This window comes from Hylobates moloch, unplaced genomic scaffold, assembly GCF_009828535.3.
Source record: "Hylobates moloch isolate HMO894 unplaced genomic scaffold, HMol_V3 SCAFFOLD_14, whole genome shotgun sequence".
In the NCBI taxonomy this organism is placed as follows: domain Eukaryota; kingdom Metazoa; phylum Chordata; class Mammalia; order Primates; family Hylobatidae; genus Hylobates; species Hylobates moloch.
Window position 1 is genome coordinate 65306167 of NW_026652289.1, and position 27089 is coordinate 65333255.

The window sequence follows — 27089 nt, forward strand, 5'->3', positions numbered from 1 at the left end:
CATTAATAGCATTTCAGTAATACTTTATTTGCAGAATATGTTGGGGTCTTCTCAAGAGCTGGACTCAGACTGTGAAGCTATAGAAGTTTATTGATTTGAAGTATACATACTCCATACCCCTCACTCTTGGCTCCTTCTTAGACTTTGGGCCAAGTTCCCATCAGAAAAATGATATCTTTAGCCTAGTGAAGTTGAGTCTTGTCAGTGATGCTGTTTACACAGCCAGGGATTAGTGTTTGTCTCCAGTTCATGAATATTTTTAATCCTCAGAGAATAAATAACCCACTAGAAATGTATTGATAACCTCCTGCATGCCAGCCATGGTGCCAGGCACTCTTGCGTGCCATTTTTCCCATAGTTACTCTGTGAGGTAAGGATTGCCAGCTCCGTTTCACAGAAGAAAGCTCTGAGTGCCCACAGCAGAGCCAAGACCCCAAACCAGGCTCCAAGATGGTGTCCAGGCTCTTCCGATGACCCTTCTTCTGAGGGTTGGATGGACACTCCCTTTCCACAGCTGTGCTCTGCTCTGCCCTGGCTTTGTTCTGTTCTCAGTAACAAGCCCTTCTTCCTCTTTCTTTATATATGAATTGGTCTTTGGTTCCTCTTCGTCTCTTAGAACTGTTTATCCCATAGCTGCCCTCAGTTGTCCCCCTGCCATCTCCAAGCAGCCAGCCCCATACCTCAGCCTAATTTTTTTTCCAGACAGCTTTTGTTTTGTGTTCCACCAAGCATAACAGCTTGTTTGTTCGTTTCTGTTTTCGTTTGGCAGACTTTGGTGGGGTATTGACCTTTACTATCAGTAGAGACTGCCTTTGCTGCCAATCTCTGATCCTTATGGGACAACCTTAGTGCCAGTTTTTTATTATTTTATTTTTTAAGAGGGAGTCTTGCTCTGTCACCCAGGCTGGAGTGCAGTGGCACAATGATAGCTCACTGCAGCCTTGAACTCTTGGGTTCAAGGGATCTCCTGCCTTAGCCTCCCAAGAAGCTGGGATGACAGGGCAAGCCATTGTACTTGGCCCAGTTTTTTTTTATATATATAATTTTATTATGTATATTTAAGGTGTGTAACACAATAATATAGGATATGCATATAGATAGTAAAAAGGTTATTATAGTGAAGCAAATTAACATATCCATCACCTCACATAGTTACTCACTTCCTTAAGGTATTGTCCCTATTCAGATTCTTAGACTTTTTAAATGGTGGTAGATGGTTTTGAGTTGGCCAAGAGCAAAGAAGTATTTATGAAACAAACCTTGAACAGTGGTGAGTCTGTGTGTAGGGTATGCACTACTGTATAATCTTGGAGGAGACGTTTTTCTAAACAAGCTGTCAAGGCAGCCCCTGGTTGCACCCCACTTGGCACTCCCCAACTTGCCCAGCACTATGATGCTAAGAGAACAGAGCAGGGTAGAATTACCCAGTCACACAGAATTTCATGTAGTTACTCATACACAGTTCTCATCAGAGCCACATGAGAACAGCAATATCTGCTTTTTTCAGACGGAAAAATTAAGAGAGTTAATAATTGGTGGAGCTGGGAGTTAGAACCCAAGTCTCTTCACTAAATTCGTTGCCTCTTCTATTGCCTTCCTAAAGAAGGACTTCCCATTTTTACTTTCTTCTTTGTACTTTTCAGATTTTTTTTACGATGAGCACGAATAATTTTTACAAAAAGGATATAATTATTTTCAAAAGACAAATATAAATTTAAAAAACAGTAGACAGCTAGATGAGTCCCCCCAAAGCTTCTTACCTTTATGAGATGAAGTGTCCACACATGCATAGTTTGACAGCACATGGGCACATATGATTAGGAATATGAGTGAGTGGGGCTGGTATCAGGGAAGGTCCCAGTGGGCTGAGATTTTGTGGTAGAGGGAAGGCAGGCTCCTAAATTGGACTTGAACTGGAACCAGGAATGTAAGAATCCCACAGCAGGGAGACGCTCTAACAAGGGTTGAGAGGCAGGGAGGGTGGGCCTTTTTGACTGACTCTCATGCCTGGCGGTCTGAGAAACAAGTAGAGGGTCTGGGGAGCGGATGAGCAGGCAGCAGGAGGCGCCTAGCCCCACAGGGCCCATGGCGGGTGCCAGGTTCACTCACACTCATTGAATGAGCAACCTCTCCCGGGAGCAGGTGGCTGCAGTCCGAGAAGGAATGTCCTGGATTGTTCCTGTGCCACTGCTGTCCCTCCTCACAGCAAAACAGCTGGAGCAGATGGTGTGTGGGATGCCTGAGATCTCTGTGGAAGTCTTGAAGAAAGTGGTGCGGTACCGTGAGGTGGATGAGCAGCATCAGCTGGTGCAGTGGTTCTGGCACACACTGGAAGAGTTCTCCAATGAGGAGCGGGTGCTTTTCATGAGGTTTGTGTCAGGAAGATCTCGACTGCCAGCCAACACTGCTGACATTTCTCAGAGATTTCAAATCATGAAGGTTGATAGGGTAAGTAAGTTATTCTTTTTTCCTTTGTAATGTCTGCCTTACTGCTTCATTGTTGTTGAGACAGGGTCTCACTCTGTGGCCCAGGCTGGAGTGCAGTGGCGTGATTTTAGCTTACTGCAACCTCCGCTTCCTAGCTTCAAGCAGTTCTCCTGCCTCAGCCTCCCCAGTAGCTGGGACTACAGGTGCGTGCCACCACGCCTGGCTAATTTTTTTGTATATTTTGGTAGAGACGGGGTTTCACCATGTTGGCCAGGCTGGTCTTGAACTACTGACCTCAGGTGATCTGCTCACCTCAGCCTCCCAAAGTGCTGGGATTACAGGCGTGAACCAACACGACTGGCCCTCCACCCCTTGTTGCTTTTATGTTGGGGAAACCAAACTGTGACCCTCAAGTAGGCCTGCCGATTCATGCTTAATACTTAGAATTTCCAGATTAATGAAAAAAATCAAGCAGTAAAATTTGTTTAGAAATATCATTTAGCTTCAGTGGGAAGAGTCCTAAGTGGATGAAGAGAGCATACTACAACCAACAACCTTCCCTAAATCTTCCAGCATCTTCCTGAGTTAAAGCTGAACTTGGCAGAGGGATCATCATACTGCCTCTTCCTGTGCTGAGGCATGGCCTTGTTTGTTTTCGTGAAGATATTAACCATTAACTGGTGGGTGTGCCCCAGAAGGAACCCAAAGATGCGGGGAACAGCAGTAACCTCTGTGCCCGCTTGTGTGGTGTGCATTATGGAGCAGGCAGGGCTGCATCTCTGCCATCTGATGAAAGGCCCCAGCTGCAGAGCCCCAGCCCAGCTGTGATTTTGACAGATGGCTTAGGAATAAGAGGGCTTAGAGTCTGAAAAGCACACTGCTGCCAGAGTTATCTTTCTTAAGCACTCGTCTGACCATGTCACTCTCCTCCTTTTAGACCTTTCAGAGACCCCCTATGTTGACTCCGAAATAAATGCCAATGACCTTAGCTGCCTTAAACTGTGGAAGTCTGGCCTCTGCCCCACTTTCTGATGTCACGTCTTGATACTTCTCATGTTCTGGTCATAATGGGCTGCTTGCCTTTCTCCCCAGTAGACCAGGCTGTTTTTAAAATTCTGTGCTTTTATGTAACCTGTTCCCTCTGCTTTAGTAAGTCCTTCTTCACACCCCTTTCCTTCTATCTCTGGCAAGCACTTATTCATCCTATAAGCCCAATGCCAGTCATCTCCTCCAGGAACCCCTCCTAGATGCTTTCCAGGAGTGCCCCTACCATTGCTGAAGGCAGACCTAGCCAGACTCCTTCTCTCCACCTCCTGAACACTGGGTACAGCCCTCAAACCCAGAACTTAATACATTCAGTTAGGAGTGCCTCTCCTCCCTCTGTCTCCATCCCCATTCTTCACAAGCCCCCTCTCCCACATGAGCTGGGCAGTTCTCTGAGCAGGGCCCATGACGTTTGTTCAGAAAACAGTAAGGGAAGTGGGGCCTCTTCACACACAGGCCCTTCCTGCTAGTTTAAGTGTCTGGCTTTCTGGTGTAGCCAAAGCTATTCCTCCCCATGCTGCCTCCTGAGGCTGCAGGCTGCTGCTCTGCTCCTGGGCTAGGCTTGCTGGAGAAGCCACGTGCAGGAAGGATTATAAAAGAGCCTTTCCATAAATTTTCTGCATGACTTGCCAAGAACTATAAGTTGTAAATCTGTTTTGTTGCTTCAGAGAGAAGTAGGGAGGGGGAAATGGCTCATTTCTATACAGCTCTGGAAACAACCCTTGCCTTATATCTGTCCTGGGCTACTCCTGCCGTTCTAGGAGTTAATCCACCACTAATCTCCGGTCTCAGGGTTGTCAGCCTCAGTAACTGACTATCGTGGTCGGTGCCTCTGTGGCTTTTAGATCATTTCTACAGTACTCACATTTAGGTCATCAGAGCCACCTAGTGGCACCTCCCTTCCTTGCTGCTTTCAGTTTTTCTGCGTTGAGCTCTGTGTCATCACTGGCTCTGGTGCATTTGGGCTGCTGGGCAATCCACCTCCCATAGCAGGACATGTGGCTCACCTAGGTGTGGGCTCTGGGGAGGACGGCTGATTTCAAGAGGATGTTGAGTGAGAGAAGACAGGTTCTTTTTTTTTTTTTTTTAAGCAAACGTTTTAAAAATTTATAAAAACAGTATAATGCCATTACTATTATTACAAATTGTTTAGAAAATAGTTGTGTTTGCAAGGAGGGATAGGGAACATATATAATCCTGTCTCTCCAGTAGTAGCTATTTTTACCTTTGTGAAATTCCTCATAGTCTTTGCCTCAATTGTACAGATTTTTACACGATGTATCTAGAATTTTTTCTGCCTTTAACCTCCTAATGTATCCTGAACACCTTTCTGTTTTGCTGCCAGTCATCATAATTATAATTTTAAATGATGCATCACCATCAGTTAAATGGATGGACTGGAGTTTAATTGACTGCCCCTTCCTTATGTGAGCTGTGCGAGGCAGCCATGGCGCCTGCAAAGGAGGCAGAATGCACATGAGGACAAGGAGAGGAGAGGGGGCAAAGAGGCTCCCATAGCCGGCTGCACCTCACAGTTGTTCTTTCCATTCTGCCTGCTCTGTGGGGACATCCCTGCAGCTGGCTTCCAGTCTGCACCCTCTTGGTGGATGGGTACGAAGGACAGGTGCCCTCTTACTACACTCTCACCCTGTGCCAGGCGCTGTGCGTAGTGTATTCTCTCAAGCAATCCTGCCAGTCAGAGCTTCTCCTCACTTTACACACACAGGCACCGGAGGAGGTGAGGACAGGAGGGAACATCTTCACCCAGAGCCTTGAGGGCCATGGGGCAGTAGGGCCTCAGCTCATTCTATCTGGCCCAGTCTCTGTGTCCACTTGACTTAACCATGTGGCCATGTTAATTCTATCTTGAAGGCAGGGAGAAGTCATGGGCAGCCCCACTCCCCCTTATGGCACTCTCATGTCGCCAGTCACGGCTCTGGGTCTCTCTCCACAGCCTTACGACAGTCTGCCTACCTCACAGACCTGCTTCTTCCAGCTGAGGCTGCCCCCGTACTCCAGCCAGCTGGTCATGGCCGAGCGCCTGCGCTATGCCATCAACAACTGCCGCTCAATCGACATGGACAACTACATGCTCTCGAGAAACGTGGACAACGCCGAGGGCTCCGACACTGACTACTGACCGTGCGGGTGCTCTCACCCTCCCTTCTGTCCCTCAATAATGCTCACTTCTGATTTCATGTTGATATACTTTTATGGTAACTACATAGATGTTTTAGGAACATAAACCAACATTATAAACAATGGCCACATTTAGTTACTCTAAATGTAACAAAGAAATTAGATGTTTTTATTTTTCTGTGATTGTACAAAAACAACAAAAACAAAGTGCTCTCAGTCAGGTTTTTCCCTCCATATTTTTGGTCACTTTTGATAAGTTTGCATGAAACCATTTTGGTGCATTTTTAGTTGGGAATGGTACATTTTTGTAAACCCACCCAGTGAACATGAAATTGTACATTGTGTATAATTGTTCATTAGAAAGGACAGTTTTACATGAATATTCATATATTTATTTTGTTTTAATTTGAATTGCCTGTTCAGGGTTCCTTATGCAGAGAAATAAAGCAGATTCAGGAATTGGAGCGTGGCTCTTGGTATTGCTTCCTGCGGAGCTTCTGACTGGGGGTTACCATCGAGGCAGACATTAGCCCAGAACAGAATGAGCTTCCAGGCTGGTCTTGCTCTGATGGCTTTTTGACCCATTCAGAAACATTCCTTTACATTGAGGGTGGGCTTCACTTGGAAATAACGTATCAGGGAACCGTGTGGTTCTAGGAGACCCCTCTGGGTTGGAAGCCCCTATTTTCCATTGTTCTTCTGTCATCCTGGGTCCTCTGACTTTGTTCCTTCAGCTGCTTCTCCCCTCTCAGCACCACCCCTCCTTCTCTGGACAGCCCCAGCTACCTAATGTGGAGGGCGACTCTACCAGACAAGGTGGAAGAGGACCACAGTAATGCCGTCTGGCCCTTCCTATGAAGAATCTACAAAGACGAAATGAGCACATGATGGAATTAAAGAACAGGGCAGTTTACAACATGTCTCAGTGGGGAGGGCAGCCAAGTGGAAGGTGTTACAGAAAGGCCAGCTACTGCTAGCAGGCACTTAGCATGTATCAATGAGTGAATGAGTGAGTGAATGTGTGAATTAGCATGAGAACTGATGAGTGGCTTTCATATCCTTCAATCATAGAATTGTGCAGAGGTCTGGGGAAGGGGTTATATTCTTGGTGCTCAAACTCAGCCAGCCCCTGCGGGCCCTCAGTGCTGTGTGTGTGTGTTCAGCAGCGTCAGGGTGAGCCTGTGTTTCTGGGGGAAAGGGCCATCTTGAGAGCAGCTGGGAGGGCTCTGGCTTCTTGGAGTGTGTGCAGGAAGAAGGGAAGGCCTGTGGACAGCTTGTCTCCCTCACCTACAGCAAGTTCATGCCACAGGCTGCTTGCACTGTACTTCACGGACAGGGTCTTTGCCAACAGCCTGCTCAAATGAGGTGCCAGCCAGCCAGCCCTCTGCAGGCAGTTATTTTCCACAAGGAAGATAGAAGGTGTATATTTTCAAAGAGAAAAGAAAAATAAGGTTTTGCCAGCTAAAATAATGTGGTAAATGGATCTTTCTTAGTGAGAATACCTAATAATATTTAGAATGATGACATCTTTGTTTTATTGAAAAAAAGGCTTCAACTAGAATTGGGTCTCAGGGAGAGGCTACAGCTTTTGGGGGAACCCCAGGAGTTCTGGGTAAAGATGAGGCTTTAATACCGATCTAAGAGCGCAGTCAGTAGCATCGTTGAAGGGCTCTGGGCTTGAAGCCCTCCTGCTTGGGGTGGGAAGGCCCTGTCTGGGCCTCTGGACCAGGAGAGAATTTAAGAAAATAAAGGCTCACACCTGTAATCCCAGTACTTTGGGAGGCCGAGGCGGGTGGATCACGAGGTCAGGAGATCCAGACCATCTTGGCTAACACGGTGAAACGCTGTCTCTACTAAAAATTAAAAAAAATTAGCTGGGCATGGTGGCGGGAGCCTGTAGTCCCAGCTACTCGGGAGGCTGAGGTAGGAGAATGGTATGAACCCGGGAGGCGGAGCTTGCAGTGAGCCAAGATCGCGCCACTGCACTCCAGCCTGGGCGACAGAGCGAGAAAAAAAAAAAGCATCTGTGCCAAGATCCTGGATGAATCCAGGAGAGGCCTCTTAGGGTCTTCTGAGCCGCTTCCTGTGTCCCTCTTGCTGAGCTGGGCTGAGGACATGCAGAGCAAAGGATACCTCTGCAGTCTCTAAATTCAAAATAATGCCTCACCCTGTGCTGCTGCCACAGTTTGCTCTGGACTCGGGGGCAGGAGCACCCCCAGAAGGCTGGCACTCATGGTTGCAGGTCCTGGGCTCAGGGCTAACAGACAGCAGCCCAGGTTTGGCCCTGTGAGGGGAATATGCACAGTGCCATGGTTTTATAACACACACTGTTTCGTTGCCAGAAACCTGTTATTTCCTCATTGTCTTGACTATTTTTTCATTTTTGCAGAGACAGGGTCTCACAATGTTGCCCCGGCTAGTCTGGAACTCCTGGCCTCAAGCGGTCCTTCCACCTTTTTCTCCCAAAGTGCTGGGATTACACACGTGAGCCACTGCGCCCGGCCTCTCTTGACTTTTTGAAAACTCTGGCAAAGGGGGAAGCACAAGTCCCTGATCTGAGGAGCTGAAGTGGGCCTGCTGCAGGTGCTTCCCTTGGTTTACTTTCAGCTCTTAGAGAGCCTTAGGCAGTTGTTTGCTAGCCTCATTCACTTAACAGATACTTGCAGTTTTTATGACCCTTAAGCAGTCTCAAGTAAACATTGACCATCAGTTTTTAAAATTTAAGATTTCTTCAGACATCTTTCAAAGTATGGCTTTGTTCTGGGCCTCCTAGCTTTGTGGCCTTTGCTCAGGACTTCTGGCCGGATGAAGCCCACATCTTGTGAGCTCGGTTTTTAGCCAAAAGCAGATCTTGGGCATTGAATCCTAGAGCTGGAGGGAAAGTCTCTAAGGGGTCAGATGATCTCTGCCTTTATAAACCAAGAATCCAAGGTCAGGAGAGGCAAAGCTGGATCATAGGTGTGCCCCAGCTAGAACTGGGAGCCTCTGCTTCCTGTCATCGTGCCGTGGTAGAGCCACGGGGGCTCAGTCACTTCCCCTCCAAACACTCATCCTGTGCAGAAACAGGCCAGTGTGTCCCTGTAAGACAAGCCTCAGAGCACCACCTCCTGCCAGCAGCCTGCTGCCTCCTGGGGGGGATCTGGAACCCTGACCTAAGAGCCTGTGGCCCTGGTCTCTCTGCCGGCACTGGGGCTCCTGTGCAGACCAGTGCAACGTGGTGACAGGTCAGCCTCCAGCCAGGGAGCAGTGTCCTGCCCCAGTGGTGAGGTTTTGTTCTCTCCCACCACCTTTACCTGCAAGTGACCATTCGCTGCCTTGGCCAAACCTTAGAAAGAGCATCCAGGAGTTGAGGGATGTCTGTGATCTAATAGAGGCTGTGAGGGCATAGATAATCCCAAACCATTTCTGGGTGGCTCGGGAATACAATCAGGTTCCCATCAGCCCTGGCTCACCCCTTCCCTAGATATGCCTTGGGCTTCTTGACCTTTGCCTTTGCTGTGCCATGCCTGCCAATGGGAATATTCTCCTTAACGGTTGGGACCTGTGGCCCAGCTCTAAAGCTCTGTCTGCCACAAAGGGTGCCTGGCTTACCCATAGATAGACCTGGCTTGCTTCTTCCCAGTGCCTGGGATTTGTGTGTTGTGCCAGGCACTCAGCTTTTCTAGCCCCCCAAGGATATGAGGATACCTCCCCCTATCCCCCAATCCCAAGAGGGTATTGGTCCCATTTTACAAATAAAGAAACTGAGGCTCAGAGAGGTCATATCTTGTCAAAAGCTATGGATGGCAAAGCTTGGAGATCACTCAGGAACACCCCCTCAACCTCAGCTGCATGTCTTCTAACTAGGGCTGAGTCCCTCCAGGTAGGGCCTGGCCCAGCCCATGGCCAATACCCAGTAAGTGCTTGTGAGATGAATTAGTTGGTGGATTAATTAAGCCTGCAGGGCTCTTTGTTATATGCTAACCTGAGTTTGAAAGGATTTTTCTTTTGTTTTTTATTTATTTATTTTTTTGAGACGGAGTCTTGCTCAGCTGCCCAGGCTGTGCAGGGAGTGCAGTGGCCCGATCTCGGCTCACTGCAACCACTGTCTCCCGGGTTCAAGCGATTCTCCTGTCTCAGCCTCCCAAGTAGCTGGGATTACAGACACCTGCCATCATGCCTGGCTAATTTTTGTATTTTAGAAGAGAGTTTTTCACCATGTTGATCAGGCTGGTCTTGAACTCCTGACCTCGGGTGATCCGCCCGCCTTGGCCTCCCAAAGTGCTAGGATTATAGGCGTGAGCCACCGCACCCGGCTGTTTTTTACCTTTTAATTTAGTGGGGAAGGGGCACGGAGATTCCATGCCCTCCCTGGACACGCCACCCTGCAGGAACCTCCATGCATGTAGCTATCTGGAAGCTCCAAAAGTGGTTTTGTAGATTGAAGTATTGCGCTCTGTTAAGTGTTTTGCTCATGCCTGGTGGTGGTGAACAGTGTCTGTTAGAAGGCAGAGTGGAGAGCCATGTGTCTCCATCAGTGCCCACCTTCTGGGGGCAACTAAAATGACCCTTCGCTTCAGAACCCAAAGCTCCTCTGGCTAAGGTGGGGGCCAATTTGGGTCCCTAGAAACAGCACTGGACACAGCTGCCAGCACTGCTTGAGTTCTGTGATCACTATGTCGGGATGCAGGGGAGTTACTAGGCATTGGAGGGTTAACTGGGAACTTAACCCTCACTACAGAAGAGCTTCCATGGGAAAGGGGGGTCGTCAGGGAATGCAGGTTACCCCATTCTAGCTCAACCTATGGTGACCTCTGCTTTACATAATCACAATCCTTACACGAACCCCAAAAGCAAGATTCCCTTGTTATCCTTAGTACTCAGATAAGAAAACTGAGGTTTGGAGAGAGCCAATCTGTCCTTGGTCACAGGGCTAGAAAGTGAGGGAAATGGGATGGAAACCCAGATCCATTAGATCCTGAAGCCAGGATCCTGTTGTTCTCCAGGCTAAGCCACCAATTTAGGACGAATAGAACATGCTGGAAATTGGGGCTTATTGGAGAAGATGAAAACAAAGGCCTGGGGTTTAAGTGGCTCTGTTGTAGACAAACATTCAACCTCCCGGAAGCCTGAGCTTTCTTTCAACAGTGTTCAGAGTAATGGGAGAAAAATTAGTTCCCAACAAGGCCTCTCCAGAGTGCAAAGCAATGGTGGGCAAACTGGGAAATCACCAAAAAGCAGCCTGCGTCTCACAGGCTAGTAGCAGGGTCCTGCCACTCCACTGCAGCTGGTGGTGTGACAGAGCTGGCTCTCCCAACACAGGGATTAGAAGGGATTATGCTGGGCCAGGGCTTACTGTGGCTACCCTGTTTCTGGAGTAAGCACTGCCCCAGCCTGGAGCCCTTTGGCAGTCCCCAGAAGGGCTGGGGTGGGACAGGGTGCTGCTTGCCTGTCCACATGTTCTGCCTGGAACAAAATCCAGGGCCGCTGGGACTTCACCTATCATCTGTGCATGGCACCCTGGTTCCTTCTGGGGGTAGGTTGGGCTGAGGGGGAACCTTCATCTCTCGTTTCTTCCTCACATTAATCTGTTCATCCACTGCTACCCCCATCCCTTACCATAACCAAACAAAGCAGGTGCAGATGCTTGAATTAACAAGAAGGAAGTCTGGTAATAAAAAGCAAATTTATTACCCAAAACTAGTAAAGGGGGAAGTAGCCAGATTGCTATTTAAAGTAACTGCTTCAATTTTTAGTGGGGAAAGCAATTTTTAGGGGTTTTAAAAGGGAAGACTTGATAAGGCATGCGAGAAATGGGCTGAGTATGATGTGTGCGTGTTTTGTTCTGGTGGCTATCTTGGGCTGCGTCCACCTGGACCTCGGATTGACATTATTTTAACAATGGTCAGGTTGTTAATTAGCCATTTTGAAGTAATTTTTGGAGGATTGCAGCTGGGTCTCCAGGCTTGATGTGTCTCAAGATTAGCCTCTGAAACTTCTAAGACATCACACAAATAGTAGCATACAGTTAGATAAATGAAAAGGGAGCGTATCTGGTGAGAAAGGGGAGGGACGTGGAGTCTATTTTAAGGCTAAGGAGAAAGGCTTTTGAGTTGCCTCAAGGTTGTATCTTGAAACCCAAGAGAATGGGAAGAAAAGTTTAAAATGCATGTTGAAGTTAAGCTGCGGGCTGCATTGCTTCTCTGATACCTGCTACTCAGCTTCCTGCCTCATTTACTCCGCTCCAGCCACTCTGATCTCCTTGCACATAAGCCATGCCTGTAGTCCGTGGCCTCTGCACTGACTGTTCCTCTGCCAGGAGTGTCTATGCCCCCTGGCTCACTTCATGCCTCAAATGTCATCTTCTGAGGCTTACATTGGTCAACCCTTTCTCAGAGGCTTCACCCCCCAATATCTTGCCAGCAATCCCTAATAGCCCTTGTTACAGCCTGCACTTTTTTCCAAATACTTTCTACTTTTTTTTTTTTTTTTTTGAGACAAGAGTCTCTCTGTCGCCCAGGCTGGAGTGCAGTGGCACGATCTTGGCTCACTGCAAGCTCCACCTCCCAGGTTCACGCCATTCTCCTGCCTCAGCCTCCTGAGTAGCTGGGACTATAGGTGCCCGCCACCACGCCCGGCTAATTTTTTGTATTTTTTTAGTAGAGACGGGGTTTCACCGTGTTAGCCAGGATGGTCTCGATCTCCTGACCTCGTGATTCGCCCATCTTGGCCTCCTGAAGTGCTGGGGATTACAGGCGTTGAGCCACAGCACCCGGCCCTTCTACCCTCTTATATACCTGTTGTCTCTTCCCCCACTAGAAGGTAAGCTTCATGAGAACAGAATTTGTCTTTTTCCTTGCTGTTTCCCTATTTGAATAATGAATGAAGGAACCTGTGAGTAGGGATCAAGCTCCTCTTTCACACAGAAGAAACACCTGGCCTGGGATGGGTGAAGGGTTTTTTCGCAGCTGGCGCTGGGTGGAGCCGGAGTGTGAACAGCGCCCATCACAGTGCTCCTCGCCTCTTCCACCCACCCAGAATTCTCCCCAGTGACCCAGGACCAGGCGGCTGCCGGGGGGCCGAAAGCCTTCACTAAATGTGACACATCAGTGACTACAGCCCTGAAATTCAAATTGGAAGCCCAGGCTTGTGCTCATGTCCAGCAAATCCAACAGGTGAAAAATCTAGCTTGTCAGCTTATAATGGTTCCATTATCAAAAGCTTAGCCAGGGCTGCTGAGTTTGTTTTTAAATGTTTAGTTTGAGGCTTTTTTTTTTTTTCCAAATCATTTCTTTTTCCCTTATGATACGAGAACAGTAGAAAATATGGGTAATTATGCAGTTTATGTAAGCATTCAACAATTGGGAGCGAATTTTCTACAATCGCGAGTGCGGTCACTCCGGGAACGCATCTGCCCCAGGAAAGGTGGGCGGGCAGACGCGCGTGCGGGCAAAACCGCAAGGAAGAGCGGCTCGGTGGCTCTTTCTGCCCCTGCTTCCCCGAGATCACTACCGGGGCCCCTGGAGGTGGCGGTCCCCAGGACACTCCGGGAGCCGGCCGGGTCTCGCTGGGTCGCTCCGCCGGGAGGCTCCCCAGACCCTTGCACGCGGCAGCCCTGGCCCCCGTCACCCCCGCGCGCAAGCCGGCGAACTCCGAGTGGTCAGGTCCTCCCCACGGAGGTGATTTCGATCCAACGGCGATCGGAGTCCCCGAGGACGGTGCAGGCGCCTCCCGCCTCCGTGGGGAGCGCACAGCAGAAAGCCTGGGGCGGAAGCAAGAGGGGAAAGGCGGTGGTGTTGAGAACCAGCCGAGTGTTTTCCAAATATCCATTTAATCTTGCGTTTATCCTATGCATAAAATCGTAACGTGAGGTAGGCTTTCTTATCCCCACTGTGCAGACGGGGAAAATGAGGCTCAGAAGATGCGGTGGTGGTCTGAAGGTGGAAGAGGTGGGTTCGAAGCCAGGACGGTCTGGGGCTGCGCTCCTTCCCCGGGGGCCGCGGCGGGGCGGCGTCTAGCGCGGCAGCAGCTTGCCGAGGGCCGCGGCGGACGCGCGCGGGCGCGGCGGCTGGTCGGGCAGCATGGCGGCGCTGTGCTCTGCCCGCAGGGCCAGGCGCGGGCACGCGGCGCGCAGGCGGCGCAGGCCGGCCGCGCTCACGTTGCGGCAGAAGTCCACGTGCAATGTCTGCAGCGCGCGCCCGTCCGCCGCCACGGCAGCCAGCGTGCGGTTGGTGACGCGCGCGCAGTTCTCCAGGCGCAGTGCGCGCAGGCGTGGGCAGCAGCGCAGCAGGCGCGCCAGGCAGTCGTCGGTAACGTGGCCGCAGCCCGACAGCGTGACGGACGCCAGGTTGGGGCACCTGTGAGGAGAGTGCGGTGACCCGGGGCTCACTGCCTTGTTAAAGCCACCCAACCGCCCCGGGGGACTGAGTGGACTCATTTACCGAGGAGGACTCGGGCCCTGTGAGGTGAAGACACTTGGCTGCGATGACACTGCAGGGTTCCAAGTCGGCTTTCTGGCCGGCCCATTTTCCCTGCTCTTTCTGCCCCTGCACCCCACCGTACCTTCATCTGCGTCGGTTCTTGGCTCGTAGCCTTGGGAGCCCCTAGTGGGAAGCCCCGACCCTGGCCCAGCAGAGTCCTGGGGCGGCTGTGGACAGAGGGAATGCCGGTTCCAGGAGTCACAACCCTTGACTCTTTGTTTCGCTCTGGACGTGCTGCCTTGCAGGGGAGCGGTGCGTGGCGATTGCTGCAGTCTAGCTTCAAGCTGAGGCCCCTGAATGTCCCGGCGGGACGTGAGTGGGAAGAGGGATTTGTTTCCTTGGAGGTGGCCTAGTGACAGGCCCATCCCAACCCTCAAGGCGGTGGGGGCACGCGTTAGCATTGAGTCCGGGTTCAGCTTAGTAGACTAGAGCTGTTCCTGCATCCCCTGGGCCACCAGCCTGGAAAAGGGCAGGGTTCGGAGGCAGCTAGAGGCAAGCCCTGAGCAGGTACAGTCACGGACACCCACCCAGGTCGCTTGCCCAGAAAGCTTGGGGGACCCTCTGCTGCAGCCTCACCAGCCCCTCCCAGCAAAAAAAAAAAGATCTTGAGCCAAGTTAGACTTGGTTTATCGCCGCGTCAGTCACTCACAGAGCCTTCGTTTCCTCTGCGTGGGGGGAACAATGTCTACCACTGGGGTTGTAAGGAGCCTGCAACGGGGCCTTCCACAGGCAGTCCTAACCCGCTTTCCCTGGAAACAAACGGGACCAGCCTGCTTCCGGTCCAGAAGGACCGACTAATGGGCCGGGGCCTTGGCTCCCCGCAGCCAGAGGGAGCTAGAGTCTGGGCTGGGGAAGGGTTTCCCTTTCCCTGCCAGCCTCCCCCGCAGCTCCGTGACTGCCCCTGGCTGGGCCAGCTCAGCTCCTTTGTGCCTGGGGTGGGAAGTAAGGAACTAAAATATGCTGGGCGCAGCCAGATGTCACACCGAGCCCGGGCCTCCTTCAGGTTCATGTGCCTTCGTTAGTCACCCCGTCAACCTCTGCACCCCCAGTTTTGTACATGAAGAAACTGGCCCCGGGAGCTCAAGTGACTGGCTGGTGACTTATTTGCTGTCAGACCCAGGACAGATGTCTGGACCTTGCTGGGCGTCACTTCCTCATTTGTCAAGTGGGAGGATTTGTTACCTTCAAGGTGGTTATAAGGATTAAGTGTTTAAGCCTCAAAGGTGTTGGGTGATCTTTTCCTCTAAGAATCTTTGGAATAATTCTGATACAGGGAAAAAACAAAGAGCGGACTGTCCCCCTGCCCAGCCATCCTCAGCCATTCCTCCCGACCTGAGCTGAGTGCCAGAAGAACCAGGTTCAGTAGACGTTCATCAGTACCTACTATGTGCCAGGTGCCACTGTGTCATTTAATCCTCTTACCCTGTCGGATAAGAAAAATTTAGCACATTTTATAGAAGAAGAAATGAGGTTGCAAGAGTTTAAGTATTTGAGCTGGGGTCACGTGGTTGGACGAGCTGGGCGGCTCAGCAGAGTGCCGACAGCAAAGCCCTTTGCTCTTTATGTGACAGCAGGGCCCCTTGCTTGATCAGTACAGTGGCCTGGGAGGTCCACTTCACACCTTGCAGGTTTGGGGCATTAAGCTCGGTTCTCTTACAGTAGGAATGGAACAACTTCAGGACATGTGTCATTCGCCTCCCTCCACCCCCCACCCTTATCACTCTAGTCTGATTCCTGGGTCTTGTTAAGCCCATCAAAAGAGCCTTGTCCAGTCGGGGCCCAGCCCCAAGTCCATCTTCTGTTTTCTTCCTACCAGCTCAAAAGAAAGGTGGGGTCGCTACGCTGTTTCCTTCCACTCCTGTCGTGCTGCCAGCAAATAGCAGCTATGAACTTCGGTGGCAGTAAACTGGCTGAGTCTAGTTTTCCATGAACAGCCAGGCCCAGTTTGTTACATGATCAAGGGGGTGTTTTTCCGCAAAGGCAGCACGGGACTGGCAGAAGCTCAGTGAGAGGCTGGTTGAATAGCTCCGTGTTCTTGCCTGGGCCGCTCTACTCATGAGGCTGGGACCATGGAGGGAGCTTGGCCTGGTGGTTCAGCATCTATGTCTGTGTCTGGGGTGGGGGTTAGCAGATAAACACAAGATGTATTTGGGACATACTTATACTAAAATATTATTCACTGTTTATCTGAAATTCATATTTAACTGGGCAGCCTATATATTTGCTAAAATCTGGCAACCCTAGACTGGGCAAATCACACCACCTCGTGGAGCATCAGTTTGCTAATTTGAAAAATTAGGCTAAGCCACCCTCCTTAGGAATACTGTGTAAATCAGTAATTCATCTACTCCTGAAGTCTGGTTTGGCTCAGCTGACCCGAGCACCCTGGCTCCTCCACCTCTCGCTCCCCACCCTCTCTTTCCTCCGCAGTTTCCCAGGCCTTGGGGGCTGCTTGCTAGGCCTAATGGAGGGGTGAGCTGATTGCTGCATCTGGAAGCCTTTTCCCAGAGCCTGACCTTGAAAATCCAGGCCCAGCTGGACCCACCCAGCACTTAATGACTACCAGTACGGAGGCCCCACTTCTTGGTGTCTGCATGAAGCAGCTCCAGGACCTGTGAGGCTAAGAGGAGGATTAGCAATTGTTTCCCTCATGATTTTATTGTCTCCTGGGAACTCTGCTTTGGGCGGTCTGGTTGTCTGCCTTGGGCCTAGTTTGAGGCGCCCCGAAGGTGGAGCCATCTTGGTCTAGTAATTTGCTCTTCCCTGCCCCCCAAGAGGGAAGCCAGAGCTAGCGGGGCCAGCACTGCTCAGGAGGCAAGGTGGCCTACCTGTCGCACACCCGGAGGAGGAAATCATTGACCAGGCTCTCATGCCGGCTGCAGATGCTTCTCTGGAAGGCACTCTTGAGCCAGTCCTCAATGCTGCACACCTGTACGCGGCTGGAGTGCCAGCAGATGGAGAGGCTGCGGAGTGCCGGGCCCAGGAGGAAGTTGTCCTTCTGGAGTTCAGTGAGGGAACGGAAGTGCAGCAGGGACCAGAGTGCGGGGTCCTCAAACACGTCGTGGAGCTGGGAGCAGGTCCTGGCAAGGCTCTTCCTGCTGTCCTTGTCTAGGAAGGAGAAGAGGTGCAGCAGGCACTCCCGGTTGAGCTGGGTTATGTGCATGGTGAGCAGTGGCCACATGTGAGTGCAGCTGCAGCCGGGGGACGGCTGACCTGCCTCCTCTCCTCCTCCCCGGCTCTGGGCCGGTGGACATATATGGTTGAGGAATGGTGTTTATTTTTGGCTAACAACTGGTGCTGAAGCTCTGCAGAGGGGTGAGGGAAGAAAAGCCAGGACCCAGATATATGTGCGGCAGTCTGTGGTTCGGCTTATGTTCAGAGGGATTGGAGGCCCTGGCAGAAAAGGAGCCTATTGAAGTTACTTTCCTTAAAAGGGATTTTTTTTCCCTTTAGCTGACAATGGTGTTTAGCAGTGAGCACTTTTGGCTTTTCCCAAGGCGTTTTCATTGGCGGTGGCGGTGGCCAGGCCAGCTCTGTCTGGCTTTGCAGTCTGTACTTACGGGGAAGGAGTCTAATTGTAAATGTTAACTGTTTTGATTTTCTAGTACGTCAGTGTGAATCTTTTGCTCCACCCTTACTAGGAAGAAACCTGTTGCGTGTGGAGAGCTAAGGGTGACAGTTGTGAGTTGTGAGCAGAGTCCATGGCTGCTGCCTCATTCCTGTTATTTTTGTGCCATAGAGTAATTGTCTCCAGGCTAGGCTGGTTGGCCTTCAAGTCCTGCTACCTGCCACTAGGCAGGGGGATTTTCCTGGGCCTCCCCAACAGCTAGATTTTTACCCTGAGTTGTTTCATGAAGATTTTACTGAAGTAGCTGCTTTCCAAAGTTGTGTGTCTGTGTTTTATGTTTTATTGGTGCTTTGTTGTTGTTGTTGTTTTTGTAGTTTTGGTCAAGCAGTACTGTCTGTGTTTTAAATTTAAATTTACTTGGCTTTACATTTTCTCACTGATAAGGCCTTGTACTATGTATAACCTGTATTTCCCAAAATGTCAGGATGGATGAGGTAGCTCTTAATGTGAAACTGCATGAAACAATTTGAAGTTCAATATTTTAGTCCGTCTTTGCCTTTAAGTTGACCACACACCATCCACTCTATAAGTGCCCTCCGTTCCCTCTTGGAGAAGCCAGTGGGCCACCCCTGCCCTCTCTGGCTCAACTCTAGGCAAGGTGCCTGGAGGTACTATCCGTGAAGCTCCCCCTTCCTGAGTACCCGAGGCCTCATGATATGGCAGACCCGTTTCCTCATGCTGCTTCACTCCCAAACCCAGGACCCAACCTTAACTCCCTGCTTTGAATCCCAGTCGTTGTTTTTTGGTTTGCTTGGGGGATGCTGATACGGTGCAGCTGTATAGGCCACATTCTGCCTAGGCAATAGTGAGAATGGTTTTTCCTCTGCTAGCCCAGGGACCACCACCTCAGTGGTTACTTCTGTTTGTTCTCCCATTTGGAATAAGAGGGAATGGGAATCCTTGTGATTTCCCATAGACACAAATGAAGCAGCCTATGCTGAACCCACTTCTGGAACTAAGGTTTGGTCAGGGCCAGTGCAGCTTTGCCTTTAAAGGCAGAAAGCAGTCAAGCAAAGAAGAAAGTAGCCATTGTCAGTGGCTTTCCTGTGAAGCCAGCCTCAGCTGGTGCCCCTGTGCCTCCATTACTCCACCATGCCAAGATGAAGTGCAGTGGGGGGTTCTCTTAAAAACAAACCAAGGGAGTCAAAAGGAAGCATTTCCCAAGGAAGGGAAGCAAGCTACTGCTGCTATTTCAACCTCATCAATGTAGTTCTGAATTCTAGCTGACACCCTCATTTAGGCTCTGTCTAGGTGTACTTCTCCACTTAAAATGGATGCTGCCAAACCACAGGTAGTGTTATTAGAAAGCCGCATTATCTCCACTTTCCCTCCCCAATCCTCCTCAAACCAATGCTTTTCAGAGGACAAGCATTTAGGAATAGGTAGTTCTTTCCACTTCTTGCAAGGCCAGAGTGGTACGTGTGCCTTGCACTGAGTAAGAGTCCCTATGCTTCAGCGTGGCTTCCAAGGTGCACTACTGCAGCCCGGCTGGAATGGCAAAAGATTGGCAGGGAGAACATTTAGAGCCTTGCCCCTCTGCTGTTCCTCCAGGTAGGCTGCAGGAAGCATCCTAGACTACCAGGGCCGGGGGGAATGTGCTCCTGCATGCTGCAGAGGGTCTGAGGCACAGCCAGGAGGTGATGAAGCTCTGCCCCTTTGGCCTTGTCCAGAGCTACGCTGTTTGGCAGCAGTGACAGCAACCATGCAGCCTCTGACCAGCACAGCTGCCAAAAGAGAATGTGCCCTACGGAACAAGGATGCATAACAATTTGAGCTGCAGGCACCTGTGTCTTCAATTTTAGAAGACTGACAAGAACAGGCAAAGGATGACTGTGGAAACAGGGTTCTGTCTGCAGGAGGCATGGGGGCAGGGAGGTAGTCTATAGGAACTTACTGTAAGCAGGACGTTTATTTAACAGCACCTATTTGCCTGTTTTACCTTAAAAGATGACCAATATCCTTTGCTCAGAGCCCCAAAACTGGTACCTCAGGGTAGAGTCTAGCTCTAAAGGGGAAGGGAAGGGGCCTCATTTTTATAAGATCAGTAGTCACAAGAGACTGAGGGTGATTTCACTGGGCAAGGGTGAGTGGGACCTCAGGCACCTGACTGCAGGCACTAATCTCTGGGCCATCACTTTGCCCGTACAGGTCACTTCATCCTGGCCCAGGTACAGCAGCTCCAAATCGTGGGGATTCTGTAAGAGCTTGCTACCTGTTGACTGAGGAGGCCCACGAGTCGAGTAAGTACATCATCATTTATGTGGCTCTACTGAGAAAAGGTGTTCAGAAATAAGTCAAAAGGAAAGAGAACAGACTTTTAATGATACTTTTTAAAACAGTTCAGGTTGGTGAAGCAGAAAAGGGATGTGATCACAATTTAAATGAATCAGTCACTTGCACAATTAATCCTCTTGGCATCATACAAACTGAGTTTTAATGGCAAAGGATGACATCACAGCATGACCAATGCTCATGGAAGGCAGTCTAGAGTCCATCACGCCCACACCTGAGGGGGAAGGCATTGCACCCACTGACGAGACACAGAGACCTTGGACTACAGATGACACCACATGCCCACTTCTTCCTCGCCTTCCTATGGCTACTCCTAGTCACCTGGGACCCAGGCCTTGGCTGCAGGAACAGACTTTTTCCATGGGCTTTTCCAGGGCCCAAGTGAAGAGGCCACTTCAGCAACAGAGGGTACAGGAGAGAGTTTAGGGGCTGGTGGAGATTAAAGTGGGATAAGTGTATCTAAATAGACTTATGTACACTAAACCAATGAAGGAGAGGTTTGGCTTTAAGAAATAAATATGTCCCCAACCCCAGAAACCAAGCTGCTGAGTAGGTTCCACAGGCGAGATACACATTTAACACTCACCCCAGGCCAGTACACTTGACTGGTTTAATTCTAGTACATTTGTCATCACTATACACTGAGTAGAATACAGTGGATAAGCAAAGGTTTCTCCACCATGGAGAGAGATTTGTGTTGCCACAAACTGTTTCTATCACCCACCTGTGTGGGAGGACTTCTGAGAAAGTTTTCTTGTTCCAAGGAGCCATGTGACTCAGTGCGAGGCCCTGCCTCAGCAGAAGCTCTGAGCGAGAAGCCACATATATTGCTGGAGACAACATGGCACAAGGGAAAAGCCCTGAAGAGGACAAAAGATCAGCTTTCAAAATAGGTGTGGTAAGGCTACACAGTTAAAAATGAAAATACAAATAGGCACATTTACATCACTGGTGTTCAAGTGCACAATTGAGATGGATCCAATCACTTTTCTGAAGAATCTTCATACCACTCAAACGTTTCTGTTCAAGTAAAACCAACCAATAAAAAATTCAGAGAGAAGACGTGTTCATCTCTTAAGCCAACAGCATCACCTGTCTGAAGACCACTCTGCCCGACAGAGTAGTCCAACGTGTTGCTGAAGTTCCATTTGGTATAAAAATACAGCTTTTTTTCACCATCGACTCTGCCCAGGCCTTTACTGTTTAACAGCTGCCCATTCAGAGAGACTGAAGATCGAACTATCAATGTTAGAGGTTACAGCTGTCTACCTTCTAAGCAAAAGAGCCCAGATTCATAGGAGATACTTTGCAAGATCAAAGAAGACTCACATTTCAGGTTGAATTAGATGTGATGTTAATGTGTGATACATCAGATCTGGTGGAGCTGTCATTTTTATATATCAGAACTAGTCAAATAGCAGTTTCATACAGTTTAATCTAATATAATTTAGCATTGTAAATTAATTTAAGCACACATCTCCCTATTATCTTTTAGGACTCGAAGTTGTAAGACCTAAACATGATGGCAAAGCTTTATTCTTTGGAGTGAAAATTTAGACCAGCACTGTCCTGCGCCGTATGTGGGTGTTGAGCACTTGAAATGTGGCTAGTGTGACTGAAGGCACTGAGTTTCTAATTTAAATTTCAATCACATGTGGCTAGGGGCCATTGTACTGGATGATATAAGTTTACACATAATTGCAATTTGCTCCTTGTCATGTTAAAGTGTTTAGCAGATGTGTTCTGGGAATATGTGGGATTTATCCAGTTAATACTAAAATGGAAATGGAGCTACATCTGCTCCCACAACTTCAGGTATCCAAACTGAGGGAAAGCCACCAGACTGTTTTTACATCATAAACTTAAAAATGGTCAAGATGTTTTTAATAGAACAGGCTGGGCATGGTGGCTCATGCCTGTAATCCTAGCACCTTGGAAAGCCAAGGTAGGTGGATCACTTGGAGCCCAGGAGTGCAAGACCGGCCTGGGCAACATGGCGAAACCTCCTCTCTGGTAAAAATATTAAAAATTGGCTGGGTGTGGTGGTGCCAGCTACTTCGAGGCTGAAGTGGGAGGATAGCTTGAGCCTGGGAGGTTGAGGCTACAGTGAGCTATGATCATGCCACTGCACTCTAGCCTGAGGGACAGAGTAAGACTCCATTAAAACAAACAAAAAAAAATTGCCAAAAAGTCTCGTTGGCTTAACACAAGATACATTTTGTCCCTTGTGGAGAATTGGTAGGCTACGTCTACCAACCCCCACCTCCCTCCAAACAAAAAAATATATCAAAGGACTGTCTTAGAACACTTGTAGAAACCACAACTGCTTTCTTTAAATGGGATTCTGGTTCCAAATTTGAATCTGAGTTAAATCTATTTTTTGAAAACAAAACTGGCTGGGCATGGTGGCTCATGCCTGTAATCCCAGCACTTTGGGAGGCTGACGCAGGCAGATCACCTGAGGTCAGGAGGTTGAGACCATCCTAGCCAACGTGGTAAACCCCCGTCTTTACTAAAAATACAAAAAAAAATTAGCTGGGTGTAGTGGTGGGCACCTGTAATCCCAGCTACTCAGGAGGCTGAGGCAGGAGAATTGCTATTCGGGAGGCCAAGGTTGCAGTGAGCTGAGATCGTGCCACTGCACTCCAGCCTGGGCAACAGAGAGAGACTCTTGTCTCCAAAAAACCCCAAAAAAACAAAACGAAAACTCCACTTACTCAAACAGAATATTTTCAACTTGTCCTATCGGGATAGGCCAATGAGAGGTGTTAAAACTCAGAGCAGCGAAGATTCTAGATTTCCTCCTCTGGAAGCACCACCCCCCAGTGATAAACTGAAGTGCGGGTGATGATCCAAGTAAATCCCAGAGGTTCACACCTCAGACTCGCATGCCAAACACAAGCAGGAAGTCTAAAATGGACATGTCGTGACTTCCAGTGCTACAACTAAGGGGGAATGAGATACTGATTCAAAAAGGAGGCAGACGCCATGGCTTTACCTCACTGGTAACACCTATACCATGTCAGTGAGTCACCGCATTTTTTTAAAACATTACATGTATTTGGTCTTTACTCCCATCTTACCTCCCTGCAAACAAGTACGCCCCAAAACCAAAAAAACCAACAAAAAGAGAGTAATTCTTGTATTTGCAGGACAAGTACAACTGAACCAACAAATTTATTTAGTTAGTGCTGATAAACAGCAGCCTCGAGAGACAAGCAGTAATTACCTGGTCTACTTAATGATGCCCTTTGTTATATTTTACAGGCAAAAAGAATGAGATTCCTCAGCAGTCACTGTGAAATTTTGTGGGCCACAAGTATTGTGCACACATGATCCTTGATTTAGAGTCAACCTGATCTCCATTACAGCTGTGGAAAGGCAGCAGGCAGTTGTGTTGCTCTTCACAATAAGGAACATATCTTGCTTTCAGCATGTGAGAGGAACAAAAGCATTGATGTAAATGTGCCTCAAAGTGAGAACTGAAAACATTAACATAAAATAAGTCAAATAAGACTAAGTTCTTACAACTACATATAAAAATTGAATTATTACAACTAAAGCAGCAAATCAAAATGTCTGCTGAGGTTTTCTGGTAGAACAACAACAAAATTAGTTGGTGCCCATGTTCAGTAAGTCACTACCATTGACAAAACTAAACCCAAAATAGGAAATTGAAAAGTGCATAATGAAATTAAATCTTGGATCAAGTATTTGTGGAAAACTGGAAATGTTTCTCTGGTATGGTTGGTGAATGATGATTTGGAGGAGGTATTAAAGTTTATCCGATCCAGCTTTGGCCTGGCGTTCCACGTAGAAAAGGATGTAGGCCTTCGCCTTCACCACAGTCTCCTCGTCAGTCAGTGTTACAGTACTGTCATTGAAATGGAACCAGCGGCCTTCGTGAGTTGCATATGCTGTGTAATGTCCAGAACCAACCCTGTAAAGGCAAAAGACCAAAGGAAAAAAGAACCTCAGAAATCACAAAAAGACCTGTACAACTATATAATGTTAGATTTAAATTTTAATAAGAATACATCCTAGACTTTTGATTTAAGATGCTTGCTAAATTCATGTTTTTACCTTCCTCCAAACCGACCAGAAATCGAGGGTTTGCTAGAACACAAAGCAGATGGCCCTGGACTAATGGAGAAAACAGAGATGAGGAACTCTCAACCTAACAAGCACAGGTCAAGGCCGACGGAAACATGGAAAACTAAGTACCAGGTTTTCCCATCAGAATCTTAGGAAAAAACTAAGCTTAACAAAGAAGGGTACCCTTCTCTGACACCGTGGTCATCGGGGGCTCTTCCCTATCAACATGACCCACCCACTCACACATAGAACCCTAGAGTCAGTCCTCTAAGTCAGACGGAAGGCCTGCAGGTAGAACAGACCTTTGTAGTTGCCAGGAAAACCCTATTTAAATAATAAAGATCCATCTCATCATTTACTATGATTCCAAATAACCACCAAAACCAAATTTTAAAAATAAGTCTTTTGCATGCCTACAAAATCACATTTTTGAGGGGAAAGAAATACCAGGAAGAACAAGTAAGGCAATCAACCCTGAGGAATTGAATGCAGAAAACCTAAGAGAACTTTACATTTTTAAATTAGCACTAATATTTTCAAAAAGATAGTGCAATCATAAAACAAGAATAGGCTGTTATGAAAAAGTTGTCAGAAAAATGTGACTGATTTAATATAAATATTTTATGGAGGAGCTAATCTTTTATTTGGATACAGATGAAACCCAAATTGGTGATTTGGAAAAGTAGGCCATGGCAGTCTTTAGAAACAGAGACAGAAATCATTAGAGTATAAGACATGTGGAAGAGAGATCCAGGAAATTCACTATGCATATAATAGGGGTACAGAGAACAAATGGTTTCAGACCTACAGTATAAAGAGTCTCACGAGCTGAAGGCACCAAATTAAAAGTGTCCCTACCAACTACCAAGCAGGAATACACTCCAAGGAGAAAAATGCCAGGTGCCTGTAAAGTAGTGAGAATCAGACTTGTCATTCATCACACTATGTGAGTATAGATGTTACTTTATCACAGCTCTGCCGGAAAAGGATTTTCAACATGGATAGTTGTCTGCCTACATATAGTAGTCTTAAGTTTGAAGGTAAAATAGCCACTCTCAAACCAAAAACCAGAAGGTTAGACCCCTAATACAAACTTTCAGGGGAAAAAATTAATAATGTTTTTTAACAAGACTTAAAATGAGTCTTTAAAGTAGATGACATGGAGTAAGTTATTCCAAGTAATTTCCCCTTTTGCCCCATTTAAATTTCAATTGGTAAACGAATAAGCAACTTTGTGGACAAATAAGACTGGGTCCTAAATACTGGGTTCAAATGAACCATTCTTCATTTCACTTTTATTTACCTTCCCTTAAGCCTTCACAACATCATCTCAGGAGTACTCTTCAGCACCAAAACTGAAGGAAATTTTACCTACTTTATCTGAATCCATTTTTTAGGGAGAACTATCAAGAGTGGTACAAAACTGCAGGTCATTGGGCTGGCCACCAGGTATTCCCACCCACCAGAAGCTGGCTGTTGTACTCACCCGGAGCCATGGTGCACCACCACAGCAGCGAGGTCATACAGGCAGCTCTCCGGGCCACTGTTCTCAGGCTACAGAACAAGGAAGAAGGAGCAGTGGTCAATGACATCGGTATCTCGATGACCTCTACCCTCTCCATGTGATGACAATCTTACTGAAGAGCCATTTTTTCACCACGCTAAAAAGGTAACCACCTTACCTCTAGTAAGTAGCATTTCATGTCTAGGCCTCTCAGTGGAAATTCTACGTATGTATCAACTTTATTTCTTAAATATGCTGTCCAATGAAATCTTTTCAAATGTAAGCATAGCACCTGGAGGACAGAGATGAGGTCAAAGATTGTGAACACCTAATTCACCTTTCAGTCAAAGTTTCATACTATTATCAGTTCAGTAAATAACATTTTAGCTGCCCTATCAATCATTCTTCCATGCATACCTTATGCATTCATTCTGTAAAGGGTTTAGCTTTTACTGAAAACCCTAGAGACAAATACAGAACAGTTCACATAATGTAAAGTTATAGACATGGTCTTAGCAGTCAAGCATTTTCCCCTTGAAACTGCTTCATAACTCAGAATTCAACACTCACCTTGGGTAGTTTTTGAATCCAAAACTTTTTTGTGGACTTTTGTTTCTTTTTGCATTTATGGCACATATATAACTCTGTCTCATCAAGTTCTTCTAAGTCGGTAAAACTGCGAAGACAGTCTAAACAAATTGATTTTGGCAGCATTAAAACAAGATGCCTTTTATAGAGGCAATGTACTGTAGAAAAAAGACCCAGGTTTAAAATCTCAGCTTTATTAGCTATACGACCTTAGAAAAGTTAACCTTTCTCAGTTGCAAACTGGAGACAAAAAATAATACCTACTTTGAAGAACTATTGTAAGGAAGAAAAATAACATGTGTAGAGCACCTGGCATCATGCCTGACATCTGGTGATGATCAATTGTGTTGGTTTTACTATTAATGAAAATTCATCTGGAAAATTCTGATAAAATGGTTTCCTGATGAATTTAAAGTTTTAATTGTAGTTTTCTGTCAATGTTACATTATACAGGACAAAGCTCCACACTCATAAAAAAAGTCAAATTTAGATCATTTAAAAATAAACATTAGATCACAGAAGGCTACACTATCAACCTTCTCTGTCCAGAAGCTATACTCTCAGTTCCTAGATAAATCACAGCTACATTTTTTTTCATTTAAAGATATAATTGTGTAACCCGGGGTTTAGTAAACTATAGCCCTAAAACATCCAGCCAGCCACCTAGTTTTGTAAATAAAGTTTCACTGGAACACAGCCATGCCCATTTGTTTACATTATTGTCTGGCTGCTTTTATACTACACCAAACTGAGTCACTGGGGCAGAGACCTTATGTGGTGCAAAGCCTAAAACACAGTAAATCTTCACTTAATATCATGACAGGTTCTTGAAAATTGTGACCTTATGTGAAGCAATGATAGACCACTTTTTTCTCATCAATGTTATGACTAAAAGTTAAAGGAAACTGTTATT

The 27089-nt window shown here is 47.7% G+C and overlaps 3 protein-coding genes, 1 long non-coding RNA gene and 1 pseudogene across 19 annotated transcripts in view; 2 read left to right on the forward strand and 3 right to left on the reverse strand.

Moving 5' to 3' along the window:
• HERC1 (HECT and RLD domain containing E3 ubiquitin protein ligase family member 1) overlaps positions 1-6074 on the forward strand; it is a 241425-nt gene extending 235351 nt beyond the window's left edge. For 9 of the 10 annotated variants that reach the window (XM_032174831.2, XM_032174833.2, XM_032174835.2 and 6 more), the window contains exons 77-78: positions 2143-2448; positions 5426-6074. In XM_032174831.2, coding sequence (XP_032030722.1) covers positions 2143-2448; positions 5426-5611 — 492 coding nt within the window. In that variant the 3' untranslated portion in view covers positions 5612-6074. Of the gene's footprint in view, positions 1-2142; positions 2449-5425 lie in introns of those variants that run through there. The other variant, XM_058427819.1, reaches the window with a different exon arrangement.
• A 5229-nt stretch (positions 6075-11303) lies between these two features.
• On the reverse strand, positions 11304-13588 carry LOC116481866 (F-box and leucine-rich protein 22-like; annotated as a pseudogene).
• On the reverse strand, positions 13402-17256 carry LOC116481865 (F-box and leucine-rich protein 22). Of its 2 annotated transcripts, none has more exons than XM_032174846.2 (2): positions 16898-17256; positions 13402-13946 (listed from the first exon to the last, which is right to left on the reverse strand). In XM_032174846.2, exons 1-2 carry the CDS (start codon positions 17248-17250, stop codon positions 13604-13606), a joined length of 696 nt encoding a protein of 231 aa, XP_032030737.1. In that variant the 5' UTR covers positions 17251-17256; the 3' UTR covers positions 13402-13603. The 2 variants fall into 2 exon arrangements, with proteins under 2 accessions (XP_032030737.1, XP_032030738.1); XM_032174847.2 differs by having other exon boundaries at positions 13402-15492.
• Positions 13803-26870, forward strand: LOC131381242 (uncharacterized). The gene is made up of 3 exons (XR_009209859.1): positions 13803-14054; positions 19846-19937; positions 25482-26870. It is a non-coding gene; the product is annotated as an uncharacterized LOC131381242 (long non-coding RNA).
• USP3 (ubiquitin specific peptidase 3) overlaps positions 23127-27089 on the reverse strand; it is a 78878-nt gene continuing 74915 nt past the window's right edge. For all 6 annotated transcript variants that reach the window (XM_032174839.2, XM_032174840.2, XM_058428000.1 and 3 more), the window contains 4 exons: positions 26159-26277; positions 25767-25880; positions 25571-25638; positions 23127-23929 (listed from right to left, as the gene is read on the reverse strand). In XM_032174839.2, the coding sequence (XP_032030730.1) occupies positions 23764-23929; positions 25571-25638; positions 25767-25880; positions 26159-26277 (467 nt within the window). In that variant the 3' untranslated portion in view covers positions 23127-23763. The remainder of the gene's footprint in view (positions 23930-25570; positions 25639-25766; positions 25881-26158; positions 26278-27089) is intronic.